This window comes from Equus caballus, chromosome 2, assembly GCF_041296265.1.
Source record: "Equus caballus isolate H_3958 breed thoroughbred chromosome 2, TB-T2T, whole genome shotgun sequence".
NCBI classification, from domain to species: Eukaryota; Metazoa; Chordata; class Mammalia; order Perissodactyla; family Equidae; genus Equus; species Equus caballus.
Window position 1 is genome coordinate 12,818,763 of NC_091685.1, and position 26,553 is coordinate 12,845,315.

General features: G+C 46.4%; 2 protein-coding genes across 8 annotated transcripts in view; both read right to left on the reverse strand.

Annotated features, from left to right (window-relative positions):
* NASP (nuclear autoantigenic sperm protein) overlaps positions 1–23,066 on the reverse strand; it is a 53,022-nt gene extending 29,956 nt beyond the window's left edge. For 2 of the 5 annotated variants that reach the window (XM_070260050.1, XM_070260048.1), the window contains exons 1-2: positions 22,927–23,066; positions 722–819 (exon numbers count right to left, since the gene is read on the reverse strand). In XM_070260050.1, the coding sequence (XP_070116151.1) occupies positions 722–780 (59 nt within the window). In that variant the 5' untranslated portion in view covers positions 781–819; positions 22,927–23,066. Of the gene's footprint in view, positions 1–721; positions 952–1,063; positions 1,346–22,926 lie in introns of those variants that run through there. The other 3 variants (XM_070260051.1, XM_070260049.1, XM_023630973.2) reach the window with 3 other exon arrangements.
* AKR1A1 (aldo-keto reductase family 1 member A1) lies at positions 12,572–23,068 on the reverse strand. Of its 3 annotated transcripts, none has more exons than XM_005607089.4 (9): positions 22,927–23,068; positions 17,741–17,905; positions 15,886–16,005; positions 15,568–15,719; positions 14,721–14,916; positions 13,946–14,145; positions 13,608–13,680; positions 13,382–13,468; positions 12,572–12,732 (listed from the first exon to the last, which is right to left on the reverse strand). In XM_005607089.4, the coding sequence occupies exons 2-9, from the start codon at positions 17,819–17,821 to the stop codon at positions 12,667–12,669; spliced, it is 975 nt and encodes a 324-aa protein (XP_005607146.1). In that variant the 5' UTR covers positions 17,822–17,905; positions 22,927–23,068; the 3' UTR covers positions 12,572–12,666. The 3 variants fall into 3 exon arrangements, with proteins under 3 accessions (XP_005607146.1, XP_001495963.1, XP_023486775.1); XM_001495913.5 differs by having other exon boundaries at positions 17,741–17,827; positions 22,927–23,066; XM_023631007.2 differs by having other exon boundaries at positions 17,741–17,827; positions 22,721–22,996.
* Between the last annotated feature and the right edge of the window lie 3,485 nt (positions 23,069–26,553).

Below are 26,553 nucleotides of genomic sequence, written 5' to 3' on the forward strand. Positions count from 1 at the left end.
CCACCACAGGCCGAAGAACCAGGCTAGCTGGGAGCAGAAGGGCGCGAGGCGAGCGACGAGACGGGGCGGAGCAGGCTGCACCGCGCCCCGCAGCGGCTGTCCGAGGCTCTCCCCGAGCCGCCCGGCCCCAAACAATGGAGTTTTCCCGCCTCCTCAGGGCCCCGCCCCCTGCTCCAGAGCCCGCGGAGGGAAGCGAACGCACGCGCGCAAGACCCCGCCCCCCGAGACGCCCCGCCCACTCCGACCCCACCGGTCCAGCCTCCTCCCTCGTGCAGGGTTTTTTTTTTTTTGGCGCCAAATCTCCGTTGGTTATTTTCCGGGGTTGTTTGGGGATCCTACTGGAGACGCGCGCCACAAGTGCGGAGACAGTAGGGGCGTGAAGGCTCACCGGCGCGCTGTGGTCCCGCCTCCCCGCCGATAGCCCCGGGCCGGGGGAGGAAGGAGAGGGGCAGGCGATGGAGACAGCCGCCGCTGCCCCCGGCAAGATGGCGGCCGCGAAAAGCGGGGCAGGGGGCGCCAGCCGCCCGGCGTTATCGCTAATGCGCGAGGCTCTCTGCAAGAGGTGGGCTTCCCCAGTGTCCGGGCCCCCCCGAACAGCGACAGTTGCTCACTGGGAGGCAAGTCTTCCCACCCACCGGTCTGTCCGTCTCAGGGAGCCCCCGTCCACCACCCCCTCCCCGCGGACTGGCCAGTGCTTCAAGCTCTCCGCGGTCCCACTTACTTGTCGGCGGAAGCCAGCTCCGCGGCGATGGCGGCAGCGGCTGTGGACTCTGCGGCCATCGTTCCCCTGAGGTGGTGAACCAGCGGGCGGAATAGAGCCTGTGAGAAAAACAGGGAATTTGGGACGCCAGAGACTTATTCAGGGACAGAAAATGGCAGATTGGAGACCCCGCGCGGCTGGGCCCTCTTATATATCAGGGCCCTTCGCCCCGCCCATCCACTTCCGGGTCCTCCCCCTCGAGTTTAAAGGGCCAGGACTCAGCCCCAGTCCAGCCCAAGGACTCCCTCCGCCCCCCCGTCTGGTTCTGCAGGGTACTTTCCTTCCCTGGCCCGCCTTCCTCACAAAAGGCAACTTCCTGCTTCTCTGGCAAGTCGCGTAAGAACTGGAATCTTGGTATTACAACTCCTGACTGGGCGTCGGCCAGCGACTAACACAGACGGGGAAGCTGGTGCTGCTCTGCATGTTTGGAGCGACCGCCGAGGGTCTCTTTCCGGCCCGGATACTCAGGGAGCTGACAGACTTTCTGTCCGTCCCCTCAGTCGTAACGTACGGACACGGTCGGGTACAGTAGCAACGGCTAGAACGGAACTCCGTGAGAGACGCGTGGCTCTGAGCCTCAGCAACAACTGACGCAAGAAAATGCTGTTCTAGGATTGGCTATCGCTGAAACTACCCGCGCTTGATTCAAAGTTCTGTGCTGCGGCGGGACGCGGCGGGCTCCTCCCTCCGGGCCCGCCTCCTTCGGCAGGACCAATCCACTGCCGCCATCCTCTCGGGCCCTACCCAGACTCCGAATCTGAGTAGCTCAGTGCGCCCAGTGCTTTCCGGGCAGTTAAAGTACGATCGATCGTTTGCCCGCTACGTGCGAAGGTACTGTGATTAGACACTTTAAAGCTACTAGCCGTCTTATTTAATCTTAACAATAACGCTACTGGTGAGATCAGTGTCATCAGCCCCACTTGGTAGAGATAGACACCAAGCTTCAGGGAAGATGTGACTTGCTCAGAAAGTTGCAAGACAAGTCGGTTATGGAAAGCAGTGTGCCTCATTTCCTGCAACTGGCTGAGTGGAAGATAACTGGCAGGCTGAAATGGTTGTACTTCGTCACATCTGCAGCATATCCATTGCCTTCCACCGTGGCCTTGCCTACAATGATCAGAACAGGGATTTTATTTCCGTCCAGATTTGGGCACACTGGGAAAGATTCCTGGGGTGGATTCTTAGGCCACTCTGTCAAGGCTCAGGCAGGTCGAAATCTTTGGGGTATAAAGCTGGACCTGAAAATGCCATTTTCTGTGGCAAACAGATGTGGGCTCGCCTGTTGTTAGCTGGGTGACCTGAGCCAAGTCATGTAACCTTTTAAGATTAAATGTAAAATGAGGACAATAATAATATCCACCCCTTAAGGATATTGTGAGAATTAGAGGTAAAGCTTGCTTCAACAATCAGCACTGTGTCTGCTCATGCTAACCACTCATTAAATGGTTACCACAGTCTGATAACACGGTGACTGGAGGTTTGGGGTGGATGAAGGGGAGATCTTTCCAGAGTCCTTTGCAGCCAGGACTAGGGCCTGAGAAACCCAATCCAGTAACTTGTGTGACTCACTCATCTGTGAAACTAATATTCACTGAGCAACTGTTATGTGCAAAGCCTTGTACTAGGTCCAAAGGACAAAAGACATGATCTCTGCCGCTGAGGAACTCAGTCTTATGAATAATATATATTAAGATTTTATTTTTTTTCCTTTTTCTCCCCAAAGTCCCCTGGTACATAGTTGTATATATTTTTTTGAGTTGTGGGTCCTTCTAGTGCGGCATGTGGGATGCCATCTCAGCATGACTTGATGAGCAGTGTCGTGTCCATGCCCAGGATCCAAACAGGAGAAACCCTGGGCTGCCAAAGGAGTGCACAGGAACTTAACCACTCGGCCACGGGGCCAAACCCCGAATAATATGTTTATAGCAGATTTTTAATCCAGCCACTTCTCACAGTATTTAGTACTTATACTACTACATAGCCTCTGGTCTCCACTTAACCTTTTCCAGAAAAATATTTTAAAAATGTAAATCAGGGGCCTGCCTGGTGGTGTAATGGTTAAGTTCCCCCACCCAGCTTCCTTACCCAGGTTCGCAGGTTCAGATGCCCACCTTGGACCTACATTGCTTGTCAAGCCATGCTCTGGTGGTGACCCACATACAAAATAGAGGAAGCTTGCTACAGATGTTAGCTCAGCCACAAGCTTCCTCAAGCAAAAAGAGGAAGATTGGCAACAGATGTTAGCTCAGGGACAATTTTCTCACCAAAAATAAAAATAAAAATGTAAATCAGATCATGTCACTCTCCTTGAATAGCTTTCTATTGCTCTTAGAAGAAATTTTGAGCTCCCTATTGTGTATAAGGTCCTACATGATCTGTCTCCAATCCACTCTCCAAATTCATCTCATATTACTCCTCTTCCTTCACCATAGTCCTACTAAGCTGATGTCCCTTCTCTTCCTCTGAATGCCCAAGCCCTTCCTCATGTCCAGGGGCCTCTGCACTTGCTACCTCACTGCCTAGAATGCTCTTTTCCCAATACTTTGAATGACTAGATCCTATTTTATCCTTTAAGCCTCATCTGAAATGTTACTTTCCCAAAGAGGTTTTCCCTGACCACTCAATCAAAATTAGCTTCCCTTTGTTTATTTCTCCCATTGTACTTATCAAAATCTAAGGTCATTTACATTTTTTTCACTCTCTTCTAAGTATATAGGCTCCATATGACCTTTTCTGTCTTGTTTACAGCCAAATCCCCAATGCATACAACAATGGCTGATTCATACTAGGTGTCCACAGTGAATTTGTTTAATGCATAAATGAATGAATGAAGCAATCATAGTATAATCATAATTAGAACTGGAAAAGATTTCATTCAAAATATATTTACTTAAAATAGAAACCAAGATTTCACAGTAAGTAATGAGGGTAAATGGGACTTTATCTTGGGGGAAAAATAAAAGTTATATTTAACAAGATTTAGGGAGGACTTGCAGTTAAAGATGGTGAGTTGAACACATAGATTAACATCCATTCCCTTTTGAAATCTGTCTACATAACAATAAAGAAATGTATTTGTTTTTTAAGGTAAAACTCACAAGATCAAAGAGAATGGGAGAGGAAGCAACAGCAACAAAATTTTAAAAGCTCAGAAAGAGATGGACAAGTAGTAACTGACCTAGCAGACTAAGAAAGGAGAATCCCAGTGGGGAAAGCCAAGAGCAGTCAGATCGACAATACAGAAACCACAAATGGCTCAGGAATTGGTTGGAGCAGATACCTCTATTAGTAGGGGAAGAAGATAGGGCTGAGAAAAGTGAGTTAGGTTGAAATTTTTTAAGAAGCAGTTAGGCCCTCTAAATCTTCTCTCCCAGGCAAATAGAAGACTAGAAGTTTATTTTCTGGAGAGGGTAAAACAAAATGGATATTGAACTGACTGAAAGTTGAGGGTAGATGAAGGATGTTGAAAAGAAAGGGATTAAACAAATGATTACATACAAAATGATGAGACCTTGTGACAGACTACTAGTCTCCCAAAATCTATTTTTCCCTTCTTTTATAGTAGCAATAGAACCCTGATTTTTATTTACTTATGTCTTTATTTTAGTGCATAGCCACAAGAATAAAAACCAAAACTGTCAATGTCCCTTGGAGCTAGAAGTATTCACATAATGACATTCTGGTCAATGGAAAGTGAACAGAAGCGATGTGTGCAACTTCCATGTAGAGACATCAGAAGGAAGGGGCTAGTCTTTCAGAAGACATGGTGATGAACCATCTTGGACCGTGTCAGTCAGGGCAATGCCCCAGGAAGGACAAAGTAATACAGAAAAAGAAGCCTAGGTTCCTAGCATCATGGAGCCACCATACCAGCTCTGGACTGCTTACTCCCAAAATGTTATATAAGAGAGAAATACACTTCTTAGATATATCCATCATATGTCAAGCAACAACTAGCAGAATTGCAAAGAAATAGAAACAAATCAACAACTGTAGTTGAAATTTTTAACACGTCACCCAGAAATCATTATAACAAGCAGACAAAAAATAAGCAGAGATATTGAAGACATGACTAATACTGTTAATATACTCAAATGACCACATATATATAGAAATCTATGCTCAAAATACAGCAAATACACATTATATTCAAACATTATAGATTATTTACAAAAATCGACCATATATTAATCTACAAAGAATGCCTCAATAAATTCTAAAGATTGTTATCATTATCATAGAGACTATCTTCTCCAACCACAGAGCTTTACTGCATTGCAAATTAATGCTTATATGTAGTAAAAATAATATATTTTAATATATAATAATAATTATATATATAATAATAATTAATATATAATTAATAATATCATATCTGTTTAGATAGCCCTTGGGTTAAAAAATGATGAAGGAAGCTAAGAAATACTTAGAACTGAGTGATACGGAACACACTACATTTCAAAATCCATAGGACACAGATAAAGCTGTATTAAGATGAAGAATTACAGCTTTCAAAAAATTTTATCAGGGGCCCGTCTGGTGGCAGAGTGGTTAAGTTTGTGCGCTCCACTTCGGTGGCCCGGGGTTGGCCACCGGGATCCCGGGCACAGACCTGCACACTGCTCTCAAGCCATGCTGTGGCTGGCATACCACATATAAAGTAGAGGAAGATGGGCACAAATGTTAGCTCAGGGCCAGTATTCCTCAGCAAAAAGAGGAAGATTGGCAGCAGATGTTAGCTCAGGGCTCATCTTTTTCCAAAAAAAAAATTGTATCAGGAAACAAAAAACTACCTAAAAATTCAACTTATGAATTTATTTATTTATTTATTTATAGATTTTATTTTTCCTTTCTCTCCTCAAAGCCCCTGGGTACATAGTTGTATGTTTTTAGTTGTGGGTCCTTCTAGTTGTGGCATGTGGGACGCTGCCTCAGCATAAGCTTGACGAGCAGTGCCATGTCCGCACCCAGGACTCGAACCAGCGAAACCCTGGGCTGTCGCAGTGGAGCGCACAAACTTAACCACTGGGCCACGGGGCCAGCCCCTCAACTTGTGAATTTAAAAAAAGAACAGTGGAGAAACCTCAGACAAGAGAGAAAGATATAAGATAGAGCAGAAATCAAGAGAAAAGAGAGAAATAAAGGATCAATAAAACTAGAGACTGGTTCTGTGAAAAATTTTAAAAATATATAGAAAAAATATATAAATAACAAATGCAAAAAAGAAAATGCAGAAGAAATAATTATAGAAACTATAGACAATTTCAAAATAATTGAATTAAGAATAACTATATGCTAATAAATTTGAAAACCTAATAGAGTGGTCCTAGGAAAAAAGAAAATGCTAAAATTGGCACACAAAGAAACAGAGAGCTTAAGCAAAGGAAATCATGAACAAAATAAAACGACAACCCACCAACTGGGAGAAAATAATTACAAATCATAATATCCAACAAGGGGTTAATTTCAAAATATATAAAGAACTCATACAACTCAACAACAAAAAGACAAACAACCCCATCAAAACATGGGCAGAGGATATGAACAGATATTTTTCCAAAGAAGATATACAGATGGCCAACAGGCACATGAAAAGAAGTTGAACATCACTAATTATTAGGAAAATGCAAATCAAAACTATAATGAGATATCACCTCACATCCATCAGAATGGCTATAATTAACAAGATGAGAAATAATAAGTGTTGGAGAGGATGTGGAGAAAAGGGAATGCTCATGCACTGCTGCAAACTAGTGCAGCCACTGTGGAAAACAGTACGGAGATTTCTCAAAAAATTAAAAATAGAACTACCATGTGATTCAGCTAACCAGTTACTGGGTATTTATCCAAAGAACACGATATCAACAATACAAAGAGATCTATGCACCCCTATGTACACTGCAGCATTATTCACAATAGCCAAGATGTGGAAGTAAACCAAGTGCCCATCAACAGATGAATGGATAAAAAATATGTGATGTATACATACAATAGAATACTACTCAGCCATAAAAAAGACAAAATGGTCCTATTTGCAACAACATGGATAGAGCTTGAGGGTATTATGTTAAGTGAACTAAGCCAGACAGAGAAAGACAAACACCGTTTGATTTCACTCATATGTGGAAGATAAACAAACACATGGATAAAAAGAACAGATTAGGGGCCAGCCCCATGGCCGAGTGGTTAATTTCGGGTGCTCTGCTTCGGTGGCCCAGGGTTTCACCGGTTCAGATCCTGGGCGCAGACATGGCACCACTGATTAGACCATGCTGAGGCGGTGTCCCATATGCCACAACTAGAAGGACCCACAACTAAGGTGTACAACTGTGAACTAGGGGGATTTGGGGAGAAAAAGCAGAAAAAAAAAGACTGGCAACAGTTTTCAGCTCAGGTGCCAATCTTAAAAAAGAAGAACAGATTAGAGTTCTAATCTAACCAGAGGGGAAGGTTGGAGGGGTGGGTGAAAGGGGTAAAGGGGCACATAGGTATGGTGATGGATAAAAACTAGACTATTGGTGGTAAGCATGATGCAGTCTATACAGAAACTAATATATAATAACATACACCTGAAATTACATAATGTTATAAGCCAATACCATCTCAATAAAAGAAAAAAAGAAAGAGAGGCCTTACGTAGATCAATAAATAATAAAATAATTGAAAATGGTAATCAAAGTCTTCCCACCATTTCCCCAAAATGTCCATATGGTTTTATAGGTGAGATTAACACATTTTCCAGAAGTATTTCCAGATATAGAAAAGAAGCAAAAACTTTTCTATAATAGTAATAGAATCCTGATTTTTATTAACAAGATTTAGGGAAGACTTCCTGTTAAAGATGATGGGTTGAACACATACATTCATAGATAGCAAAAAAAAAAAAAAAAAAAGCTAATGTAGTCTTGATTCCAAAATAGGAAAATATGAAAAATCAAATCACAGGCCCCTTTCACTTATGAATGTCATTGCATGCATCCTAAAGTAATAGCTAACCGTACTCATTAGGATGGGGTAAGTTTTGCTATGGTAACAAGCAACCCCCAAACTTCAATGGCCTCATACAATAAGGTTCAGTTTCCAGTCATAGTGTATTTTCATCTCAGGTCAGCTGGAGGCTCTGCTCTGTGTCATCCTCACTCTGATCTCAAGCTGAGAGAACAGTGACCACAAAGAAAACAGAGCATTGCTTGTCACTGTTTCGGAGAGAAAGAGAGAATGAATCGGAACTCACACTTGCTCTTAAAGCTTTCACCAGGAAACCAACACATACCACTTTTTCTCTCTTTTCATTGACCAGAACAAGTCATGTTAATGTCCCTGGAATAGTAGAGTAAAGCTTTAATGCAAAAAGTGACACCTTGGAGCTTCACAAATAGAAGTATCATCTCATTTCTGTTGTGGCAGAATCAAATGACACTTGACCTTATTATCATAGCTCAAGGTGGTGTTCACACTCTTGTCAACACAAGCTATTAAACTGTAAAGTCAATTAGAAAGGGATACCCCTAAGATTAAAGAAAGTCTTGCAGGGCCAGCCCTGTGGCCCAGTGGTTGGGTTTGCACACTCTGCTTTGGTGACCCAGGGTTTTGCCAGTTCAGATCCTGCATGCAGACCTAGCACCACTTGTCAGGCCACGCTGAGGCAGTGTCCCACACGCCACAACTAGAAGGACCCACAACTAAAATATACACCTATGTACTGGGGGGGCGGTGCTTGGGGGAGAAGAAGGAAAAATTTTTTTAAAAATTGATTTAAAGGTAATTAAATCTTGACTAATTATTCTGGCGAAAAATATGTACTCTCCATGTATTTATTATACTAGTTTGGGCTTGCTTGTCATATTGTACAAAACCAATTAAAACCTTGAGAGGCCAAAGGCTGAAGAAGTAGAAGAACAAAACAAAGACATATATCTGGACGGGCATATTTATAGCTTCATATATACAGGTGTCAAAGTGTGGATGATCCACAAAGAGAGGAATACAAGGGGAAAATCAATAGAACTTGTCATGAACATTCTAGAAGCTAACATCTCAACCAATAAAGAGATTTTCAATGTTTTAACGCTTTGTACAAATATCAAGACTCCTCCATAGGTCATATTTTCCTGGACAAATACTGTTACCTCTTTCAAATGTATGTTATCAGTCCTCTTTCTCCAAGCACACTTTTTTTTTTTTAATGTGGGATGCCTACCACAGCATGGCTTGCCACGCGGTGCCATGTCTGCACCCAGGATCCGAACCGGCGAACACCGGCCCCCGAAGCAGAACACGTGCACTTAACCGCTGCGCCACTGTGCCAGCCCCTCCAAGCACCCTTTTTTAAGTTTGCTAACCTTTGACTACGGGGTTCACATTCCTTCCCCTACAGAATGTCACAAGGTCTCAATTTTCCTACTTGAGTGTGAGACAGCCCCTCCTCCCTTGCAGACCACAAGGCAGTTTCTGAAAGGAGTCTTAGACCGTACTTATGTGTAAAGAATTTTGATGTAAGGAACTGGAATGTGGTGGTGCCAGCCTCTAGCTGGTGAGCACTCTCCTCCTTCCTTCTGGAATGTCGTCTTATAAAGGCAAGTCTCATTTTAAAATTCTGAGTCTGTGGTCTTTATTCGAAACAATAATCATATATAAAGAATCTTGTTTGCGGGGGCCGGCCCCGTGGCTGAGTGGTGAAGTTCGTGTGCTGTGCTGCGGTGGCCCAGGGTTTTGCCAGTTCGAATCCTGGGCGCAGACAGGGCACCACTCATCAAACCATGCTGAGGCGGCATCCCACATGCCACAACTAGAGGAACCCACAAGTGAAAATACACAACTATGTACCGGCAGACTTTGGGAGAAAAAGAAAAAATAAAATCTTTAAAAAAAAGTGTCTAAAGAATCTCTTTTGCAAAAATACTTGAGGACTTGATATTTTCCCCAAAAGCCTTCCTTTATATTCCAGATATCCTCTTTTAAAGTCTAGTCCTCCTCTTTGATTTTCTTTTCCAATTAACTGTCAGATCCCCACTTTTCAATGGCTTTGGGTACATTGTGTGAAGTTTTCCAGCATCACTTTTACTGTTTCATAAAGTATTGCATCTTCTGTAAGACTTGCAATTTCACTTTGCAGTGAATGTGCACCGTACTGTCCAGTGACTAGACAAAGATGTCAACAGAGAAATGCTAATGTTAAGCAGGGTGAGATGTTTGAGTCAAAAATAATTTTTTTCTTCTTTTTCTCCCCAAAGTCCCCCAGTACATAGTTGCATATTCCAGTTGTGAGTGCCTCTAGTTGTGCTATGTGGGACGCCGCCGCAGCATGGCCTGATGAGCAGTGCTAGGTCTGCACCCAGGATCTGAACCAACGAAACCTCAGGTCGCCAAAGCAGAGTGTGCAAACTTAACCACTCAGCCACGCGGCTGGCCCTCAAAAATAATTTTTAACTAGTCAGTTTATTATTGAATTAACTTCACGTTATGACAACTTTTGCTTCTTTATATGGGCTGAATTGTGTCCTCCTCCTTCAAATTCATATGCTTAAATCCTAATCCCCATACTTCAGAATATGACTCTATTTGGAGACAGGATCTTTAAAGACGTAATTAAGTTAAAATGAGGTCAGTAGTCTGGGCCCTAATCCAATATGACTGGTGTCCTTACAAGAAAAAATTTGAACATAGATGTGTACAGAGGGAAGACAATGTAAAGATACAGAGAGAAGATGGCCATCTACAAGCCAAAAAGAGAGGCCAGGAGCAGCTCCTTCCCTCATGACCCTCAGAACGAACCAATCCTGCTGACACTGTGCTATCGCACTTCTACCATCCACAACTATGAGAAAATACATTCCTGTTGTTTAGGCCACCCAGTCTGTAGTACCGTTATGGCAGCCCAGCAAACTAACACACATCATACTCAAACTACCTCATCACCGTGAAACTCGGACCATGAAACTGTGTGAGGGAGCTAGGGAATCACACAGTAAGCCACCTGGGGAGGGTGAGGTCAGGATAGATGTCCCAGAAGAAGTGACAGCTAAACTGAACGTTTAAGTAATAGGTATTAGTCTACACAGTGGGCTAAGGGTCAGAATGTTCCAGGTAGAAAGGACCAGAGATGAAAAGACTAACTTCCAACATGCCTCCCTCCATCTACTTTTTCTCTCTCTAAGCCATTCTCTCCACTGCACCAGAGTTGTGTTTCCTTTTCTTTTTTGTTTTTTTTAAAGATTGGCCCTGAGCTAACATCTGTTGCCAATCTTTTTTTTCCTCTTCTTCTCCCCATAAGCCCCCCAGTACATAGTTGTATATGATAGTTGTAGGTCCTTCTGGTTCTACTACGTGGGACACCGCCTCAGCGTGGCTTGACCCACACCCAGGATCCAAACCGGGGAAACCCTGGGCTGTGGAAGTGGAGCATGCAAACTTAACGACTAGGTCACAGAGCCGGCCCCACCCAGCGTTGCTTCTAAGACACAAATCATGCCATGTTATTTCTGCTCAAAACTCTTCCATGGCTTCCCGCTGCATTCAGGATAAAAAAAATAAATCTTAACCCACTCTCCTAGGCCCTCTATCACCAAGCCCCTACCTAATTCATGCCATTCCCCACCCCCTACCCAGTTCACTTTCTGTTTCTGTCACACAAGCCTTCTTCAGCTTTTTCCAACAGCTTCTTCCAGTTTCAAGGCTTTTCCCCCAAGCTATCCAATTTGCATGAAACACTATTCCCACTTTCACCTCTAGTAACTAATTAATCCTCATTCATGCTTCAGATCTCAGCTGATTAAAACAGTAGGCTTCTTGCTCTGCACTTTTTTATAGCACTTCTTCCAACTGTAATTAAACTAATTATGCAATTACCTTAAAGTGTGTCTTCTCAATTAGACTGTAGGGACCTATGTGTCTTGGTTATAGCTATATCCCCAGGGTCTAGCATTGTGCCTAACCCATATAAGTACCATTTGTTGAATGAAGAGCAACAGTTCAACTGGAAAACTAAAATGAGTCTTGAGTGACTCAAGTTTAGAGGGATTTTCCAAAAACCCTCCTAAAACCTCAGTGGCCTCTGGTGGGACTAGAAAGTATGTAAGATAGGACCTTAGGCGCGGAGTGACAAGCTCTGGGCTGACTCTGCCTCCTTCAGGTAGCCTATGCACACTGTAGTGTCTGACGCAAAAAGCCCCTGTCCTTACTTTTCCTGATTTTGCAAGCTGGGACTCCCAAACTTCTTTTTTTTTAAAGATTGGCACCTGAGCTACCAACTGTTGCCAATCTTGTTTTTTTTTTCTCCCCAAAGTCCCCCAGTACATAGTTGTATATTCTAGTTGTGAGTGCCTCTGGGTGTGCTATGTGGGATGCTGCCTCAGCATGGCCTGATGAGCGGTGCCATGTCCAGGACCGGGATGTGAACTGGCAAAACCCCGCATTGCAGAAGCGGAGCACGCAAACTTAACCACTCCACCACGTGGCTGGCCCCCCAAACTTATGAATATAAGTTTTTCTGGCTCTTCATATTCCTAAACCTAGGCACTGATCAGGATAGGGGGAGGAGGCAAGGTGACCAATTTTTGGCATTCTCCCTAACACATCTCTGGGGCAGCATGCAGTGCTAAGAGCTGCCAGTAGATGGCGCTATTCCACTAATGTATCTAATTCAGGAAAGCAGAAATAGAATTCGGGTACATCCTGGCTCCTCCAGAATCAAGAAACATAAGGAAGTTTTTGGGCTCAAGGCAGGTCACACCCAGCATCCCTAGGTCTGGCATTCCTAAAGGAAATAGTTTCCATCCCAGGTCAGACCAGACAAATAAGACAAGCAAGCAGTGTGGATGCTCCAGTGGCTTTATTAACTCCCTCTTTCTGAGGGTGGCAGGACCTCATAGCTAGAGGGCTGGAAAGGAAGCCAGGAAGCTGTGGTCTCAGTATGGGTCATTAAAGGGGTACAGAGGATGCCCTGCATCTCTCGGGACCCTCTTCCCGTCCACCTGAAAAGAGAGAGACAAATGACTCCCTTAGGAAGAACTGACATTTCAAAGAGGCAAAGTATCTTTCCCTGAATCTTCCTGAACAACCTCACCTGTGTACAGCAGCATGTCAGATGGCAGTGACAGGGCCTTGGCCTCAGAGAATGCCACACTATCAACAGCATTCCAGCACCAAATCCATAGCCTGGTATGTAGCTGACCTTGCCCTCTAAGAGTTTGCAATCTCAGCTGGAATAAGGAACTCTTTATTTCCCTATGTGTAGCAGGCTTCAACCCCACATCAATCCCCCCTAACAAGGTTGAGAATACCTTCTAAGCTCCCCTCACTTATTTCATTTCCTGAGAACTTGCTATGTGTCAGGAACTGGGATCATTTCACAGACAGGAAGCTGAGGCTTGGAGAAGTTAAAAAAGTCATTCCAGTTTACAAGGTATCAAGAGGCAGGACTGGACTCAGAAGCTATACGCCTTATCCCTGAGCCATACTACTTCTCCGAGCTCAATCAAAAAGAGCCCATTGCATCCAGGACAGCAATCCTACCAACAACATCCTGCCCCTCCTCTGACCAGCAAGGTCAAGGCCAGACTTGGCCCAGAATCCCGCCCCAAATCTCACATTCCCTGACTCTGGGGGGTGATACATACTCACCATAAGCATGGGCACAATGTATCGCCAATTTTTATTTAGGGCATCTAGCTGCTTCATCTCTTCTGGGCTAAAGGTGAAGTCAAACACCTGGGGATCGGGAATGGGGGTCAGGAAAGCCAGCTTTGTGAATGAAAGTAAGGGTTCCCAAACAGTGCCTTAGCCAGGTAGAGTTGGGGCCAGACTGCGTCCCAATGGGCTAAAGAAGACAGGACCCATCACCAAGTACCTGGATGTTCTGAAGGATACGGGAAGGTGTGACACTCTTGGGGATGCAGATCACTTTCCGCTGGACCTGCCATCTAAAGCGGGGCATTGAGGTAGATGAGGAAGAGGAGTCAGTATTCATAAGCATGGTTTTGTCCTCTGTGCAACCTTCCCTAGGCTCCTAGAGTCCCTGAGCCCCAATGGAATGGGGAATATGCCTCAGAGTGGCCTTCCCCCAGATTCACACGGCAAGATTCTCAGCATTATCCAGGCACTTGGATAAAGAACACTTCAGCTCTTGCCTCCCAACCCAGGAGCCCTCTCCCCGACCTGACCTCCTTTCCCCAAGACTGCCCGCACCTGAGCAAGATCTGAGCTGGAGACCGGCCATACTTTTCAGCCAATGCCAGGACCACTGGCTCCTCAAGCAGGACAGGCTCATTAGGATCACGCCAAGCGCGATCAGAGGAGCCCAGAGGGCTATAAGCAGTCACCTCCAGGCCGCGTGCTTGGCAGTGGGCAATCAGCTCGTTCTGAGCCAGGTATGGGTGGCATTCCACCTAAGCCAAGAAAGAACTCATCACCATGGGGTGGCCACACCCAGCTTGCCTGGCCCCTACCAGACATGCAAGTACAGACCAACCCTGCATTGCTGACACTCCTACTTCTCCTGAGCCTGCTTTTCTCATTCTCCAGTTTCCACTGTCTGTTTTATTCTCTTCCCACATTTCAATGCCCTTCTTTTATTTTTTTTTTTTTGAGGAAGATTAGCCCTGAGCTAACTGCTGCCAATCCTCCTCTTTTTGCTGAGGAAGATTGGCCCTGAGCTAACATCTGTTATCTTCCTCCACTTTATATGTGGGACACCTACCACAGCATGGCTTGCCAAGTGGTGCCACGTCCGCACCCGGGATCTGAACCAGCGAACCCCAGGCTGCCGAAGCAGAACGTGTGCACTTAACCGCTGCGCCACTGGGCCAGCCCCTCAATGCCCTTCTTTATGCAGAGGATTTCTCCACCAACACTTCTGACAATTTGCTAGCCATCTCCATGAAGCAGACCCATCATCTGCTCACTCATGCTCTTGCTCATACACCCCTCCCCCAAACCAACTGATCTGCTTTGCTGTGCTCACCTGCAGGACAGCTGGGCGCACAGAGGCCACACTGAGCACATCATCAATCTGCCGACTGTTGAAGTTGGACAGGCCCAGCGCCCGCACTAACCCCTTAGCCACCAGTGTCTCCATAGCCTTCCAGGTCTCCTTGTAGTGGGTGGAGTCATAGCGGACGGTCCCATCAGCATTCTTAGGGAAGGGGTTGTCTCCCTGCCTAAGTGAAAGACAGTCCCCCAAGAGTGGGCACAAATGCCAGGCTCCTGCCTTACCTGCCCACGCAGCTACTCTATGTCCCATACTCCAAGCCTGGGAAGGGCAATGGACCAAGAATGAGAAACAAGCACGGTTTTTTACCCTTCCAGATCATGACCCAGGTGTTAACTCTATATGGAATGCCCATTCCCCCTCTTCTCCTTCCTAGACACAGATTATATCACCTTTCCTCTGAGAAGTCTTTGTTAACTCCTTCCTCCTCAAGGGGCTACGTGCCGTGGCCGAGGTCTTCCAGCACAGGGCACAGAGCTGATGGTAGGCTCCTCTCACCCCCTTTGCTGGAGCTTATTCTTTACTGCGACTCCAGGGCCTTGCTCAGCAGAAGCTAGTATGTCTCCTGAATTAATAAAGGGAGCAGGAGGGACCACTCATGCACACCCTAGGATACACACCCTGTGAAGCTGTCCTCCTTTTTTCTGTAGCTAAACTCCTGGCTTCTGCAGTAGAAAAGGCTGAGATCCTATGGCAAGGTCCTTAGCTTGCCACACAGATAAGTGTTCCTCTCCTGCTCTGCCACTGTGACTTATGGTAAGTTACTAACACAACTCCTCCAACCCCCACCTCCCTGGATGAAGGCCCTGGCAAGGCTCACTCAAAGGCAAAAGGCCAGTGCATCAGGTAGAGGTCCAAATACTCCAGCTGGAGGTCAGCCAGTGTCTTCCGGAGGGCAGGCTCCACATCCTCAGGGTGGTGCTTAGTGTTCCACAGCTTGGAAGTCACAAACAGCTCCTCCCGAGGTACTGCCTGGTACAGGGGGCAGGACCCATTGTGAGAAGAGCCATGGGTACCCAGTCTCACCCACCCTCACCTCTGGGAGAAGAATCAGAAGGAAACTGATGCCAGATCCCTCCAGCCGCAGCCCCAGCCTCTGAGCTCTCTCACCCCACTCATCTGTAGCTCTAGTCCTCACCTTGCCAGGTCCCACATTCTCCTTCAGGGCCTCCCCGATCTCGGTCTCATTGCCGTAGACAGCAGCACAGTCAATGTGGCGGTAGCCTACACTCAGAGCATACTTAATAGCTGCTTGTACCTGCCAGGTGGGAGAAGCAGAGGTTTCAGTTCTGTTGGTCTGGCCCAGAAACTGCCCTCCTGTGGGTCATTAATGTGGGCAGGGAGCAGGAATATACGACTGCAGTCATCTACACAGTGGGGGTGAGAAGATGGAAAACGCTTCTAGTCTAGGGGACCAGAAGCCTCTTCAGAGTCCCCAAATCCTTTGTCTTCACCCCACTAACCTCCAGGGTTCCTTCCTACGCAAGCAGTGTCAGCAGGGCCCAGCAATAAACTAACACTGCTTTCTTAGCTAGATGCTCAGAAGATGGATGGATACATTGACAGAGGTCAGAAGTATAGGTCACGGAGATAGGTCCCCCCACCCTGAGAAGCTGGTTAGGGAAACGTGATACACAGGTAAGTAATTCGTAGGCCAAGGCTATGCAGAGAGACCCTCAGGGAGCCATACAGACCAAGTGAGCTCTGGAAGCTCAAGTGAGCAGAAGAGGTGAGAGGGGGAGAAAACTAAGGAAGGCAGAGAAGTGAGATGGAAGCTGGGCTCAGAGCCCTCTGTCAGGAGAGAAGAAAGCGGACATCAAGTAGGAGGACAGGTCAGTCCATTTGCTAAAAACCAGACTAGAAACATGATCTCAGAAGTAGAACCAAGGGTGCCAGGCCCTTGACATTCCAGATCCTCATCTAGGTGCAAATCTTAGCATCCACACGTACTCGCCTCACCTCTGCCCCTAGCCCTGCTGCCCCCGTCATCACCCTGGTTCTGGCCTCCACCCACTGCCTTCATCTAGCTCCTGGACTTGTCCTGGGCCATGTCAGTGCCTGCCTGGAGCACAAAGACCCCGGCTCCAGGGCCCTAGGCAGCTGTAGGAAGAAAAGTAAGGGGAAAAAAGGCAGAGGTTGTCCACCCACACCACAAATACCAACTTAAATCCCTGAGAGAAGAGGCTGTTCTCCATGCCGGAGGCCCTCCCAAACTTAATCCCCAAACTTCTCTAAACTCAGACTCAGATTTCTAAGGAACAAGGAAGCAGCCCTGGGGAGATGCCTCACTCCAGGTGGGAGCTTGATCTTTAGTAGCGTCGACCCTAGGAAAGCAGGTCTCCATTCCTAGGCTCCCCTAGGCTGGTAGGGTCTACACCAGGGGGCAATAAACTCCAGCTAGCAGCTACCTTTGGTTTTTTTCAGCCCTTGAGCTAAGCACAATTTTCACATCTTTTAAGTGGTTACATAAGTACATAATCGCCTCCATTTTGCAACTTGTCCAGCAAAATCTAAACTATTAACCATCTGGTTCTTTAAGAAAAAGTTTGCTAACACAGTTGACCTAGTTATTCTTCAAACCCTGACACCTGCGGCATGCCTACCTCCGGACTGAGCACTAGGGAGACGCTCTCCCCAGGAGCCCAGTGTGGGATACATGATCACAGCAGAGGGTGCTAAGTACCATATGAGGGGTCAGCACAGGGCCGGGCACAGAGGCACTCAGTGTAGATCCAGTTAGAGGAAGGGGTCCTTTGCATGCCCTTGGCCCTGCTGGGCCACTCAGGCCCTCCTCTGAGTCAGCTGGGGAACCCAAGGCTCACTGCTGGTCCCTTCTTCCCTTGTTTCTTCCAACTGCCCTCCAGGCTCATCCCCTACCCAAAGTGGAGTATGGGGGTGGGGCTGCTAGGAAAAATGCAGGGACCCTCTCCCAAATACTACCTTTTCCCTTGTAGAGGTACAAGAAGCCCTTCTCCTCTTCCCCCATCCCTCACCTGGCCAGGCTCGCTCTTCCAGGTGCCCAGTCCAATCAGGGGCATCTTCTGCCCAGTGTGCAGGAGAACACAAGTCGCCATTGCCCCCTGAAACACAGATGGCAAGAGAATGGTGTGGCAGTCAGTGTTTCTGCTTGGGCCTCAGCTATCCACTGGTCAAGACTCCTGTAAAACATGGGTGGGAAAGGGGAACAGAGGTGACAGGAGAACAAAGATGCAGTTGCATGTATGTGCCTGTGAGCAGAAGCAACTGAGACAGGGTACCCAGAACCAACCAAAGCCAGTAGCTCCTGGACAAACACTAACTGGACCACCAGCCTAGCTGCCCTTCCTTCTACCAGGCTAAAGGTCTGTGTTAAAGAGCTCCAACACCTAAAAACAAAGGCAGAGTGTGTCTCCAAAAGTACCCAGACTTGATTACATAACGTCTCTAGCCAGGGTAAGACAGGAAAAGGTCAGTATGAACCAAAGCGAGACCAGGTGACAGAACAGGTTCAGGAAAGGGTCACTCCTCTGAGGAGGGAATGAGCATTCCCAGGAGGTTGTCAGAACTACAGAGTCTCTCTGAGTCCCTCTCACAGAGATCTGATCGGCCATGCTGCCAGGCCCAAGTGGGCTCTTATAAGAAAAGTATACCATTTTCTAGATGAAAAAACAGGCTCAGAGAGGTGAAGTTATTTGCCCCAAATCAACATCTAAGAAGTGGCAGAGGCAAAGATCCAAGGAGGAGCTAATGGAAAAAGGCAAGAAAAAGGCAGGTAAACACAGATCTATAAAATACACGTGGAATACCTCACAGTAAACACATGTACAGTGTGCTACAGAAAAGCAAGTGACTTCTGTAGGGCAAGGACCGGGGAACACTGACATTGGCTTTTAAGAATGAGATGGATTTTCCCAAGAGTTGAGGGGAAGGGGAACTAGACCCAGGACATCAATGCAGCAGAAAGCAGTAAATTACACGTACAAGAACATTTCCGACTGAACAAAGCATGTGAGCGATGGGAACAAGTGCCTTTGGAGAGCTAGGCAAATCAGAAGTCTCCAAATGGCCCAAGAATACTCATTCAGTCAGCAAATGATGAATGCTCCCGGCCTTGTGCCTGACCCAAGAGACATAGGTATTCAGAGTCCCTGCCCTCCTGGAGTTCACGGTCTGGTGCGGGGAGGATAGAGGATGTCGGCATAATGTATAAGAGATATGACCAAAATCTGCACAGGAGCTGCAAGAAAAGAGTAACCTGGTAGGATGGCTCCTTGGAGGTGACATCTGAGTCAAGTCAAGTCTTAATAAACAGGAGTCATCCAAGTGAAAAAATCCTTGCCATCCCAGGAGCAAATAATGTAGAAACAACCTTTTCCCTTGATCTCATCAGTACTACAAAGATCACTCTCGCAGCACTGGATTTCATTGCCAGCAGAGCTTTTATAAATATGACCTTTGTTTACAAGTTCTGAAAGGACATCAAGATTATTATGGTAGAGCAAGGGTAAGACAAGTAATGAACCAACACACCAAAGGTGTCATTCCTAATACTTCTCACTCAAGGAGAATTTTCCAGTCTAGTGTAACCTGATTATGCTAATTATGCTCTTTTCTGCTAAAACAGAAACAAAATGTTCAATGTGGGCAGCAAACCACAGATCAGTGAGGGCAATACTCTTTGTTACCAAACTTCCTAGGGATCAGGCAAGCATGTCTGGACTTCACAGGAGGAACTAGCCTGCCAGGTGCCACCAGGCTCTGTGACTGGTTTCCTGGGCTTGCTCCCCAAACAACTGACCTGTTGGCTTCTCCTCGATTTCCCAGCACACATGGGAGGGCTCTGAAATTACACCTGGGCTAAGAGCTTGAACAAAAACCTGGCCTAAGGGGAAAAGGAAGAAGAAACCCGATGCTCACTTCTCCCTTTTCTTTTGCTGGTGAAACTGAAAACCAAAAGGGCTGAGGCTTGGGGGCTGGGATCATAGAGGTAGGAACACCTAACAAAGACACGCAAAGAACAGAGCTCCAAAGGACGGAATGGAGAGGCCACAGCAGAGGACAGATGTTTTGTTCGAGGATAGTTAGTCGTCCTCTGCCAGCTCTTGACTTCCTCATCATCTGCCTGGGGCAACAGCTTTCCAGCCTAGCCCTGCATTAACAGGCTCTGAGCCTGTCAGGAACCTCCCAGCTAGACCTCAGGCAGCACTCAGAAACCCTCGTGTTATCTTGGGAGAGGTTCTAGATGTAAAAGAGAGAAGCTGAGGGTGTGGGAGAGGGGAGAAGAGGGGAGTATCAGGACTCAGGTTTTATCATTCTAACTCAATGCCTGCATTCCTTCTCGCTGGGGCTCAGTCTCCCCTTCTTCAGAGGAGGGCTCTATAGTTGCTGCCTGGATACAGGGAACTCGAAAACACAGGAAAAAGGGGAAGCACTATTTACGCGAGTGTCCCCTGGCTGCATGGGCCTTTCCTCTGCCTCCCATAAACGTTGGTACCCCTCAAGGTTCTGTCCCCAGTCCTCTTCTTACTCCCTAATTGAGCTCACGTCTTCAGTTACCACCGTAAGCACTGATTCTTCTGTATATTCAGCTCCCTCTGGACACCTCCACCAGTATGTCGCACAGGCATCTGAGACAACACGAGCAAAACTGTACTCATCAAATCCAGAAGCAGAGCACAGAGGAAACAGTTTAAGCTATGGGGTTGCACAGACCTGGCTTTGAATCTCATCCCCCCCCCCTTTGAAGAAATACTATATCTAAAGTACTCTGCATAGTTCCTGATCCACGGTTTCTTTCTGTACACTGTATCTCACCAGAGACTCAAGATCCTGGATAATGTGTTAAAGCAAACCAGGCAACATGTTCACTGTACAATCTATAGGTCTTAAAAAAGCCATCTAAAGAAAGTATTTCAGTTCATTTGAGGGATTTCTGAGTATTATCAGGTGATGGGAAGAGAAGTATATCTTCTCCTGTAATTCTGAGAAACCAACCTGGGCAATGGTGGCTCTGATTTGGTCTGTTTGGCTGAGTTAAAAACCCTGTTAATACATGTAAATATAAAAAAAAAAAAGTGGCGCAGTGGTGAAGTGCACACATTCCGCTTCGGCAGCCCAGGGTTCAGTGGTTCAGATCCCAGGTGCGGACATGACATCACTTGGCAAGCCATGTTGTAGTAGGCGTCCCATATATAAAGCAGAGGAAGATGGGCACAGATGTTAGCTCAGGGCCAGTCTTCCTCAGCAAAAAGAGGAAGATTGGCAACACACGTTAGCTCAAGGCTAATCTTCCTTCAAAAAAAAAAGGATAGTATTTGCTCTAAACTGTAACGTATAACCTAAGACTGAAATAACACTTCATGTACTTTTTTTTTTTTTTTTCTGCTGAGGAAGGTTAGCCCTGAGCTAACATCCATGCCAATCTTCTTCTATTTTGTACGTGGGTGGCTGCCACAGCATGGCTGACAAGTGGTATAAGTCTGCGCACAGGATCCGAACCCACAAACCTGGGCCACTGCCACTGCTCTGCCTGTGACCACTCCTACCTGAACCAGGGATCTCTCTGCTTCTGGCATGGCCCCTCTTCCCACAATCCGTTCACCAAATCTAAGCATGTGGCTCTCAGGCTTAAACTTTTCCAGCAGTTCTCTCCTACTCTGAGGATAAAGTCCAGACTCCTCAGTAATACCTTTCATAACCTGACTCCCGACCTTCCTCATTTCTCCACGTCTTCATTTCAGACTCCATGTTCCAGACTTTGCAGAACAAGCCACCACTCACTTGACCCCAGGCCTCTGCACCCTTTCCTTCCCCTAGTCCCACCCTTGCTTGGGTAACTGCTGTTCATCCTTCAGCTGGCACTTTAAATTTCTGGTTCCTCCCGTGTACATTGTTGCATTTGTCTGTTATGTAAGTTTCCCCCAAAAACCCAGGTACTCCTTGAGGTCAGGGCCTGTCATCTGTCTAACTCCTCACTCCTAAAGGGCACGCTCTATACATACATACACACACTAAACACACACAGAGGCAAATGGGGGAGATCTCAAAAGCTGGAGTTTGTCTAGCTGGAGGGGCGTCTGAGGAAGTCACTGCCTTCATCACCATTCTCCCTTACTTCTTGGGTAACCTGGAAAGAATCATCTCTGGAAAATATCAAAGCACTTTACCAGCAAAAAATACCAGTGGCTCTACCAGCCCTGATGGCCTACCGGTTAAAGTTCGGTGCTCACCACTTCAGTTCCCCAGTTCAGTTCCTCGGTTCCAGTCACGGAACCACACCACCCGTCTGTCAGCTGCCAAGGTTTGGGGGTGGGAGGGCTCACAAAGAAGAACTAGAATGTCTTGCAACTAGGATATACAACCATGTACCGGGGCTTTGGGGAGGGAAAAAAAAGGGGGGCGGGGAGGAGATTGGCAACAGATGTTAGATCAGGGAGAATCTTTCCCTGAAAAAAAAAGTTACAAGTATTTCTTCACTACCCTTTAAAAAAAAGAAAAAAAAGTGCCAGTGACTCCAGACAGGATTATGCTGGGATTGCTGCTGTATTTCAGGAGAGAAAACCTAGACCCTGAGAAAAGCAACAGGCCTGATCAGAACGAGAACCATCAAGGCTCTTCTGAGGGAGGTCCTACAGCCGTGCGTGTGGACAGGCTGAAGGGAAAAGTTAATTAATAGTAGCTCTTAATTACTAAGAGGTGAAGGTTCAGATTCGAGACTCATTTATAAAAGCTCTGGGACAACAGAAAAACATGCCCTGGATTTCCCAAACCCAAGGCAAGCGCCTAAGTTTAAGCGAATTCCACCCGCTCCCGCCACTTCCGAGAAGCATCTCTCCAACTCCATGGGAAAAGCCAGAGCTCCTGGAAAAAGCGTTGTTAAGCAAACAAAAAAGACGGCAACTAAAACTTGCTGAGCACCTAAAATGCGTAGGGCCCTTTAAAAACTTTATCTCACTTAATTCCCGCTACAGTTCTGATGTAGCAACTCATTTTACCGCGGAGGAAACTGAGGTCCAGAGAAACGGAGAACTTAATCCAAGATCACACAGCGAGTTAGAGGCAGAGTTCAAATCCGAAACCAAGTCTGGCCGCCCCCAGAGCCTACGCTTTCCGCTCTATCCCGGGGGCGAACACCTCTGTAGTGAAGGAGCAAAGCTACCTCCTCTGCGAAAAAGATGGGGCAGCAGCAGGAGAGACTCACCTAGGCACGAGCACAAAGCGTGAATAGGGTAGTGTGATCTCGGCTCAGTACTGCGCTCTGCTAGCGATCCAATGGGCCTCAGCTTCCGGGAACAGTGGGCGGCAAGTGGACCGGAAGGTCGAGGCAGGCATCAGGATTAAGTCCGACGGTCATGAAGAAGCTCCTCCCAGAGGAGGGACGGAGGCAGGGCATTCAGCGTCGCTCGCAGTGAGGGACCCCGCCTCTTAGCCCCGGGGAAGAACTCGGGGGGTTGGGTGGGATTTGGGTGGGAGCCAGACCTGCTAGGCTGCACCATCCCCTCCCCTGGGTGCTGGTGGTCCGACTGGCCGGAGCACGGACACACTTCCCCGCGCGGGTTTGGGGCACGTACCTGCAGAGCCAAGCCTGCGCCTGTGACCACGCGGTGGCCCGGGGGCGGGGCGGGCTGCCCCTCTGCTGGCCGACGGTGCGCCGCGCGGCGGCTGTGCTACTCTCGGCCGTTGGAGGGCCTGCTCCTGCCGGAGGAAGGAGGATCCCGAGTGCCACGTTGCGAGTTCTTGTGGTGTCCGGCTCCTTCCGGACTCACCACTTCAGGTCTAGCTCCGTTCTCTCCCGTAGAGTCGGGTTGGCTGGCTTCCCAGAATTTACCTAATCTGGCTCCGTTTTGGTCCTGCAAACTGAGGCCCAGAGAGCAGCCGCAACACAAAGGTTGACCCTAACAAGGACGGTGTGGGGTCTCCAGACTCCAGGACATAGAAAGTCTATGGTCTTTCTACCTGGACCGTGAACTCTGGCCGCGCATTTCTTTGCCAAGCACTGTACTAGGCTATAAACATGATTTTATTGAATCTTCACAACTCTGGAAGGAGGATGTTCTTTCCAATTTTATTTCCTGAAAGCCTTTTTATTGAAGTATAGCATACATACCAAAACCCCCCACACATATCTTAAACGTAGCGCTCTGTGATTCTTTTTGCAATGTAGCTACCATCCAAATGAAGACAGACCATACCAGCACACTGGACCCTCCTGCGAGCGAGTTAGGTATTCACATTTGTAGGGGAGGAAGACATTTCCTCTTCCCAAATGTGGGTTCCTCTGGCTGAAGAATGAATTAAATTCACATGAGACAGAATAGCAAGAGAAAATTAAACAAAGCTTTATGAGGAACCATGGCCCGGGGCCTTTCTTCCCAAACGAAGAAGGACACCGAAGAAGTGCGGTGCACAGATTGGTTATAGACCCCCAAACAGGGTGTTTCACATATGATTGAAATGTCCCTCCCACAATAGTCACAAGATTGCCCTGTCGGCACAGTGCTTGATGGACACAGCAGATAGTGGTCTGCTGTCTCAGAGGGGGTAGCCAAAGGCAAGTCTGTTGCTCAGGAGGCAAGTCTACTGTCTTGAGCCGGGTGGTCACAGGTGAGCTCAGCAATCAGTTCCTAGCCTAAGGAAAGATGCTTAACCCTTAAAGAAATGCCAAAGTTGGGAGGGGGAGGGAAGTCAACTACAGGAGGTTACCAGAAACAGGCACAATAAAATGCAGATTTAAGTCCTTGCCTTTGGTATTGATTAAGAGTCTCTACAGAGAAGGTCATCTCCTTTCTTCTTCCTGGTACAGAGACAGAGGCACCTTTTACAGATAGAGATTTACCTTACCAATGTAAACGTGTCCTAACAAAGGGCAAGTTCCATTCCTCAGAGCCTCCTTCCCTGTCCCAGTTTATCAAAAGCAATCAGCCTCAAATAATCCTGATGCCAAAGAGACATATCTTGGGGTGGCCAATTTCAGGTCCCTACACATTCCATTTTATAGATTGGACAGACTCAGCAAGGTAAAATAGCTTGTCCAAAGTCACACAGGTATTAAGTTACACATTTGAGATTTGAAATAGCCCTTGCCATTTGGGCTGAGAGATGTCCTGAGTTTGTGTTTTCCTTAGCGGGAGTTGGGAAGAAGCAGGTTTGTCCTGGTGTAGCTCAGCCTCTCGCCCCATACCTCGGTCTCCCCCGCCCCCCTCCACTCCCCCAGCCACTCTGCTCTTGTTTTACCATACCCCCTCCCCCCTTGCCCCGTTACTCTCCACTGTCTCCCCAACACAAGTGGTGTCCTGATAGACCAAGTGCCCGACGTTTCACACAAGATAGACTCATAAAGACATCTAAATTTCAGCTTATGTCATCAGAATTTAGAATCCCTCAAACAGCCCAGCGAAGATTTACCATCAATAGACACATGCTATGTACCCCGTCCCTCCCACCATCTTCTGCAGGGGCTGATGAACTCTCTGTATTTTTTTTTTTTTTTTTCCTGCTGAGTCTGGCTTCGTAAAAGTCTCAAGTGCAATAATTAAGCGGTGACCTTGCCAACTGACGAACTGCTGAGTCGTTGTAACCAGCCCCTTCCTTCCCCAGCTCTGGAGCTTTTGCTCTTAATTGCGGCCACAGGGATTGTTAAATGCAAGCCGCGACCCTGGCCCTCCAAGAGTTTTCAGGGCAACACTCGTCAAATTGATGGTGTATTGTTTTCTAAAACAGGTGGGCTTAAAAAGACACCACTCCTTTCACAATCATCTTCCCGTTTTACAAAAGACAGACCTTGCGGCCAGCTTCTCAGGTGCATTGCCCCAGTGTAAAAACCTTGAGGCCACTAAACAAAGGGACTCTTGGAAATACTGATGACTCTAATGACTGGATCGTAAACCCTTATGCAAGTCATTTCCAATTCTTTGTTTTGAAAAGTGTTGGTGAAGGCTGCTAGACCATTAAAAATAATTTTTGATGATAGATTTTGTGATTTGGGGCATATAACTTGGAAAGAGTTAAAACAATTAAATGACATTAATAAGACTTTTGTTTTCATCCACTTATTTATGTGAACAAGTTATGTCAGCTTGTATCTATACAAACGCAAACTGAGAGTGGAACTGATGTTGAACTCTATCCATCCTAAAAATAAGGAATATTCATGCACAGGTACAAGGTTTAAGTGGAAAAAAGAAAGAAGCCCCAGCCCATCTCATTTTTATGTCTAATAAGTGTCAAAATTTCTACCGTATGTTATTTTGATCAATTATGTAAAAATACTTGTACTTTTTAAACATGATCACAAATTTTTAAAAACTATATAAATTCATTTATATGTTTTGATTGCAGAAAAGGATGATAAAATTTTCAAGCCCCAGACTATATTCTATTAAGATAACATTCTCTGGGGAAATAGACTGAAAAACAAATTCAAGGAGAAAAATGAACGATATAAAATTAGCAGCTGTTGAGAAGAGCTTGTTTTGTTTAAATGGATGGTGGCGGGAATCAAATTGTTCTAGTATTTAGAATTAACTGGGTATATTTAAAGGAGGTTATTTTAAATATCGATATATACGTATGGTGAAAAATATATGATAGTGTTCATAGTTTTCAAAATGATTTGAGAGAGTAGTAGAGCAAAAAGTTTGAAGACTACAAATCCAGAGAGCGAGAATATTCTTTTTTTTTTAAGATTGTCACCTGAGCTAACAACTGTTGCCAGTGTTTTTTTTTTTCCTGCTTTTTCTCCCCAAATTCCCCCAGTACCTAGTTGTATATTTTAGTTGTGGGTCCTTCTAGTTGTGGCATGTGGGATGCCACCTCAACATGGCCTAAT